At 42.8% G+C, this 7,187-nt stretch overlaps 1 protein-coding gene across 4 annotated transcripts in view; it reads left to right on the top strand.

The window, feature by feature from the left end:
- The window catches only part of METAP1 (methionyl aminopeptidase 1), a 35,504-nt gene extending 29,505 nt beyond the window's left edge, over positions 1–5,999 (top strand). For all 4 annotated transcript variants that reach the window (XM_018566296.1, XM_018566297.1, XM_018566295.1 and 1 more), the window contains 2 exons: positions 2,706–2,771; positions 5,287–5,999. In XM_018566296.1, the coding sequence (XP_018421798.1) occupies positions 2,706–2,771; positions 5,287–5,447 (227 nt within the window). In that variant the 3' untranslated portion in view covers positions 5,448–5,999. The remainder of the gene's footprint in view (positions 1–2,705; positions 2,772–5,286) is intronic.
- The last annotated feature ends 1,188 nt before the right edge of the window (positions 6,000–7,187 follow it).

Below are 7,187 nucleotides of genomic sequence, written 5' to 3'. Positions count from 1 at the left end.
AGCCTGTGGGGGTGGGGGGGGGGGCAGTCTTGGGCTCCCTGACGGTACAGGGTCGATGGTCGCCGGACGAGTTCCGTCTGCCAATCAATGTGTTGGAACTTTGGGCGATTCGACTGTCCCTTCTCCACTGGTCGGTCCGGCTTCGGGGTCTGTCGGTTCGGGTTCAATCCGACAACGCCACGGCGGTGGCGTACATCAACCATTAGGGCGGCACAAAAAGCATGTCCGCAGGTCGGGAGGTGTCCGGGATCCTGTCTTGGGCGGGTCCTTGCGCTATCGGCGGTTTACATCCTGGGAGTGGACAATTGGCAGGCAGACTACCTCGGTCGCCAGTCTGTGGACCCGGGAGAGTGGTCCCGGCACCCGGACATCTTTCATCAGCTGTGCCTTCACTGGGGGACGCAGGATTTGGACCTTCTGGCGTCTCGTCTCAGCCGGAAGGTGGAGAGGGTCGTGGCCCGGGCTCTGGATCCCTGGGCAGACGCGGTAGATGCCCTGGTGGCTCCTTGGGAGCCCTACAGTCTGATATATGCCTTCCCTCCGCTTTACCTGTTGCCTCGGCTGCTGCGTCGGATAGCGGCCGAAGGCTGGGGCCTTCTCTCCGCGCTTTGTTTTCAATCTGCAGATTTCTTGCCTTTTTGCAGCGCGGAGTGGCTCAGGGGTTGGCCTTGAGCACGGTGAAGGGCCAGATCTCTGCCTTGACGGTTCTGTTCCACCGTCCTTTGGCATCTAACGCCTTTGTTCGTACGTTTATTCAGGGGGTTGCGCGTATTGCTCCCCCTGTCCGCTCGCCTCTGGCACCATGGGATCTGAATTTGGTGCTTTCGTTGCTGCAGGAATCTCCCTTTTAAGCCGCTTCGGGAAATTCCGCTCTTGTCCTTGTCCCAAAAGGTGGCCTTTTTGGTGGCCATCACTTCGGTTCGGAGGGTTTCTGAATTGGCTGCCTTGTCTTGCAAGTCGCCGTTTCTGGTTCTTCATAGGGACAAGGCGGTTCTCCGTCCTCGGCCGACCTTCCTGCCTAAGGTTGTGTCGGCTTTTCACTTGAATGAGGACATTGTTTTGCCGTCCTTGTGCCCGAAGCCGGTTCACAGGAAGGAACGGGCGCTGCATTGCCTGGATGTGGTGCGCGCTCTTCGTGTTTTATCTGGATGCTACTGCTTCTTTCCGTGAGACGGATTCCTTGTTAGTCCTCACTGGTGGCCCTTGTAAGGGCCGCGTCGGCGGCTACCGTTTCCCGTTGGATTCGGACTGTTGTCATACAGGCGTATGCTGTTAGGGGGCGGGAGCCCCCTTTTCCTGTCGCTGCCCATTCTACTAGGGCTGTTGGCGCATCCTGGGCTTTTCGCCATGGTGCGTCTGTTTCTCAGGTTTGCAAGGCCGCTACTTGGTCTTCGGTTCACACCTTTGTCAAATTTTACAAGGTGGATGTTTTGGCATCGGCAGATGCTGGTTTGGGGCGTAAGGTTTTGCAGGTGGCCCTTTGAGTGGTTCTTTTTTGGGTTGTTTGATGTTGTTTGGCCCATCCCTCATTGGGTTACTGCTTGGTGACGTCCCTACCTTTTCAGGATCTACGATCTGTTGCCCTGTGTCCTTCAATGAACGGGAGAGAAATAGGATTTTTTTACTCACTGTAAAAAAAATGTCTCTCCGTTCATTGAAGGATACAGGCCCCGCCCTCTTTCTCTGGGTATGCACTCCTAACTGCTTGTTACTAACTGGAGACTTGTCAGCAGGTGGGGGGTTGGGCCACCAGCAGGGGCCGCCCCTAGGCTGTCGGTCTTTTTGTTATGTGCCTAGCGTCCTACTCCTGCAGGTGGCGCTATACCCTACCTTTCAGGATCTATGATCTGTTGCCCTGTGTGCTTCAGTGAACGGAGAGTAAAGGATTTTAAGGTGAGTACAAAAATCCTATTATTTTTTTTTTTCTCTTTATAAAGTCTACTCATTTGGTATGTGTGTTTTTAGGTTCCTGGCATTGTTGCAAAACAAATTCTGGGAAAATCAACTACTACTAATTCTTATAGAGAATGTATGTTAGAGCTATGTAATGAGCAAACATGGCCATTGCTTCATGCTTGCAAACTATGCATAAAGACCAAGTTCAAGGGTACAACTGGTTTGGTTTAACTTCCCATCCCCAGCAGCATAGCATATACTTACTTTTGCTTTGCTCCCCCACCATTGCCGATAGTCGGAGGAAATGCTTGTTTTTTCTTTCTGGTTATGGAGGAGCATATGTAACTCCATCCATGTGATGGGCCAATCAGCGCTGCCACAGGGATTTCATAATTCTGTGTTGGCATTGACTCTGGTGACCTTGTTTCTTACAAAGGGCTCTGCTCTGGCATCTAGATGACTAAACCGACTGTCGGAAGTGAAAAGAAGGCAAGTATAAATGTCATGCATTTTGAATTAAAGTGAACATCTTGCTTTATCAGAAACTAAAAGCTATAAGCAGTATATATGTATATGTTCAGATGATTGTGAACTACAGTAAACCCATTGGAGTAAACCAATAGCTGATCTGCTGTAGAAACACAGGCAGAAGTAAAGCCCATGTTCTGTTGTATTTATTTCAGGCTAACAAAAAAGCCTCAATTACTAACTTGTCATTCCATCAGACACTTTTTTTTTTTTTTTCTGATATTCTGCCTTGTGATTTATACAACCGCTTTTGATTTTATGTATTTTTTATTTTTTTGTAGAAAACAAAGCAGTTGGCGTGATAAAACCAGGTCATGTATTTACAATTGAACCAATGATCTGTGAAGGTAAGCCAGAAACCCTGTCAATTGTCTAGTATTTCTCCTCTTGAGCTGCATATGTACTATTTTTTTTATTTCTTGGCTGATGTATGCAGAATGCCCCAAACTGGAACTGTACTGACCTTATTTAACAGTATTAGGGGGACCCATACACAACTATTCTAAAGGAAGTAGAGCAGCTCTTTTTAGCACTTATAACTGTTCATGTAGGACAGGAACAAGAGTTGTTCCTTTTTATAGGTAATAATTTCCTTTTAAACCCATTCCTTGCCACTGACCTAAGGTATACGGCGAAACACAACTGTTTCTAGCTGGCCACTTCAGTTTGCCTTGCATCGGTGGCTTTCACTCTTCTGCTATAAGCTCATGGTCGCTTTAGTGTCCATGAACTTAGAAGGGTTTTCTTGACGACCTCCTTTTAAATGAATAGCTGTCAAAAGCTGCTGATTACAGCTAATTCATTCAAATTCCAGTCCCCTCAGTGCTGGGGCTGCATAAAGAGAGATTAAGGACTCAATCTTTTTTTTCTATTTCTAAAGGGAAATGTCAGGGGTCTGTTTAGACTCGTGATATTCCTCCCCCCCCCCCAGTAAAAAAGATAACACCCACCGGTGTGCACCATATTGTGGTGTACACCGTACACATTTCAGTGCTTGATTATTTTATTTTTTTAGGGCTGGTAAAATTTTCGTGTTCGATTTTAATCGAATTTTTTTTTTAATCGATTAATTATAACGCACATACAGATCCAATTACATTGGCCTATATACATACAGCACAGCAATGAAGTAATAAAATGAACTAGGATCACACTAATCCAGCACGTTATTAATCTCATGTGCCCCACTCAATATGGCCGCCACTTGAGTGGGGCAACTCAGAATAATAACGTGCTGGATTAGTGTGATCCTAGTTCATTTTATTACTTCATTGCTGTGCTGTATGTGTATAGGCTAATGTAGTTGGTTAAACTTGGTAGTAACACTAGGTAGTAACCTCACAGTTCAGAAGTCAACACACAGATCGTGAGTAATATCGGTAGTGGAGTTTTAAATTAGTAGTAATTACACAGTTCAGTAATCCACAGTATAGGGTATAGGCAATAATCATCAATGGTTATCTCCAGGCATTTATAGCATAGTCCAGTATACCTCATGGGAAATAAGCAGCAGGCTCTATTAGGAGTCCCCACTAGGTGGTACTGTTCCCTAAGCAATCCCAATCCACCTCCAGTTATAACGTTCAGCGTAACGGATCGGAGAGGTGAGTAACGATCAAAAATGTTTTAATCGATCAAAAAAATTAACGATTAATCGAGGAATTAATCGTTAATTTCCGCAGCTCTATTTTTTGTTATAACCGTCATTTAACTGTGTGGCAGCGCATGGCAAAGCATTGTGACACATTGACGTGCGTTGTGATATGCTGTGTTGCGATTAAATACATCCATCTTTTTATCACAACACACGCGCGCACAAGCGACACTGCAGATCAGGCGTTACCACAACACCGATTTTTTGCATAAGTTGCTTATTTACAGTTTTGCGTTCCTTTGTTTATACTGTTTCGCAAAAAGGCGCAATTTTTTAAAATGTACTAATAATTGCTTTTAACTCCATACAGTTTTATCTTTTAGATTTAATCGGAAAAGTTTTTTGTGTGTGCACCGATTCACAATTATATTGATAAAAGCACACTTAAATTAGTGTTTTCATTGGTTTAATATTGATTTGATAAACCTTTGCACAAATATTGCCGGACCTACAAAATTATTTTTATTCTACTGGTCCTGTGCTTTCAGGAAATGTGTTGTTTGGGGTTCTTTTACAAACATTAAAAGTTGCAGTTGAAAACAAAACAAAAAAAAGTGAGAAATTGCAAAAATCATGTGGCCAGCTGAGGTTACAAGTGAAATGCAGCGCTTGTCAGCAAAAGGGTTAAATGCACCAAAAGGGAATGAGTTTTCACCAGTCTGGTTTCTCATTAATGTGTCATCCAGATTTGGAGAGATCTTAGGCGGTCTGTGTCTTGCTAAAGTACATGCAGATAGCTACTGGCCTGTACTTGTTAGTGAGATATATTTGCCTGGGCAGGGTCCACTTTTTATTTTATTAGAGAGATGACCTCCAACTTGTGAAAGTTGTCTTTGTCGCAATGGGCTTTGTTTTCACCCCTCTGTTTTATCCCTGTTGAACATATGCTGAGTTAATCAATTACATAAAGGACATAGTGAGTTGTTTTTTGGCCACTCTTACCAGACTGGTGAGTTGCAGTGAGAAGGGAACAGTAAAGCACAATTCTCCTTAAGAGAAGCTTCAGTGGTGCCCATACATTCCTCCTTCTATTCTGTGTTAGTAAGAAAACATAAGCTGGTTCCCATGGGTAATGCTTTCATTGTCCTTTTGCCTAATTCATATAAATATGCAGTACTTATACTTATTCCAATAAACATTTGTATTCAGCCTTCCTAAATGCTTCCTTTTTTTTTATTTTTCCTTCTGCTCTTCCATGCACTATATAGGCGGATGGCAGGATGAGACCTGGCCCGATGGTTGGACTGCAGTGACAAGAGATGGAAAACGGTCCGCACAGTTTGAGCACACCCTTTTAGTTACAGAGACCGGGTGTGAGATACTTACGAGGAGATTGGAAGAAAATGGACGTCCTCATTTTCTGTCTTAGCATATCCCTATTGTCTGTGCTAGTTGATATAAATGGCATTTTTACATTAAAGGTACCTGAAGGAGATGTGGGATTTTCACATAAGTGTCTATCTGCCTGTTAATACAGAGCAAAACACAGTACCGGTTGAAACAGTAAATGTGTTTAAAGAACTTTAATGGTGTTTTGAGACAAGAAGGAAGCCAAACTTAAGATGGCTTTTCTTCTCTCCTTTTTTTAAATCATATCGGCATATGCCATTTAATTTAGGTTTTACCATTTTCCCCTTGATGTGTCAAATTTCTCCACATTGCCTTTTTTTTTTTGTTATCTTGTTCAGACAGAAAACACATGATGCCTCCATACCAGACTTTCTGCTAAAAATGGCGGTACCCCTACACGCTGGCTTTGTTTTGGGGTGCTGCTGTTTTTTCATCACTATATACTAGCTATGCATTTCTATCTGAAACGGTGGCTTGATTTTTAATTCTGGCTGTCATTAGGCAGCAAGAGTTGCCTAATTGGAGACAAACCCATGAACATTGCTTGATTTTATATCTACAATGGTAGTTTACAGCTTCATTTATAATGGTGTTGAAGAAAAACCTTAATTGAAACAACTTACCTAGAAGCCAGACATTTATGTGGAAAATTTGTCTACGTCTTGCAGGTTAAGTGAAACTCCTGGCAAAAAGATGAAATGCATATGTGAAATGCCAAGGATTTGTAACGCTGTTCAGCTTGTCTTGTATCACATTTCACAGCTAGGCAGGTTGTACACCTATTGTCTGGTTTGCAGCTCCCTGTCATCTGCTTGCTCATTGAACAATCATAAGCATCAACGAACGTATTGCTGATTGTCCGATGAGCAGGTTTTTTCCTGGAGTTCCTTTTTAAATGTGTGTAATATTGGTGCCTTTTTGTAGTGACTCAGTTTACTCATGTATTGTAGTTTAAAGGTGTGATCATCTACTGATTGATTACATTACTTCAATCACTTTCTTTGTGGCCAGTGAAATATGGATGATTTGGCAAACGGCACTATATATATATAGCTCTCTCTAGCTATCTATCTAGCATTACACTCAATCAGTCTGACTACCCTAACAGCTGGAGACTACTAATCTTTTTGGATCCTTTTTCTTTGTAAATCATTGCCTTTTGCATTGCTATTTAATAACACACGTTGTGCATAATCTGCTATATACAATTATTGCCTATAACCACAGGCTCCAAAAATCACATTCATGATGATGTGTGCTCTCTAAAACATTGACCTTTTTGGTGAGCTGTATCAGTTTTCAGAGACTGTGAGGGGTTGCATTGGAGAAACCTGTCTGGTACATGAGTATTGCCTGCCAGATGGGCCCACTTAGCACTTATTCCACCATGAACACTTTCACGCACAGGTGTTTAATGCTTTCTGCATGCAGCACCTATGTGTCAATACCAACTTCTGAAAATTGAACAAGTTACATTTTTGCTCATGGTCACTTGCTTCTTGCTGCAAAAGTAGTAAGATCTTAACAAGCCCCCTTTACCCCAACAATACATTTGCAGTATTATGGTTTCAAAAGATAATTTTGCTACATTTCGACAATTGCCAAGTTCTTTGATCCAACACGACTTTTTATGAGTGTGATACTAATCAGCTCAATGAGTCTGTTAAAATCGTGTATGTCCTTTTGTGTTTGGTTGTTTCAGTTGTATTCACCCATCTTTACCTTATATCTGGGTGTCTGTGACCTGTTGTATAATTTG

This window comes from Nanorana parkeri, unplaced genomic scaffold (assembly GCF_000935625.1).
Source record: "Nanorana parkeri isolate BGI_ZX_2015 unplaced genomic scaffold, ASM93562v1 scaffold933, whole genome shotgun sequence".
Classification (NCBI taxonomy): domain Eukaryota; kingdom Metazoa; phylum Chordata; class Amphibia; order Anura; family Dicroglossidae; genus Nanorana; species Nanorana parkeri.
This window is presented reverse-complemented; position numbering and strand designations above follow the sequence as displayed.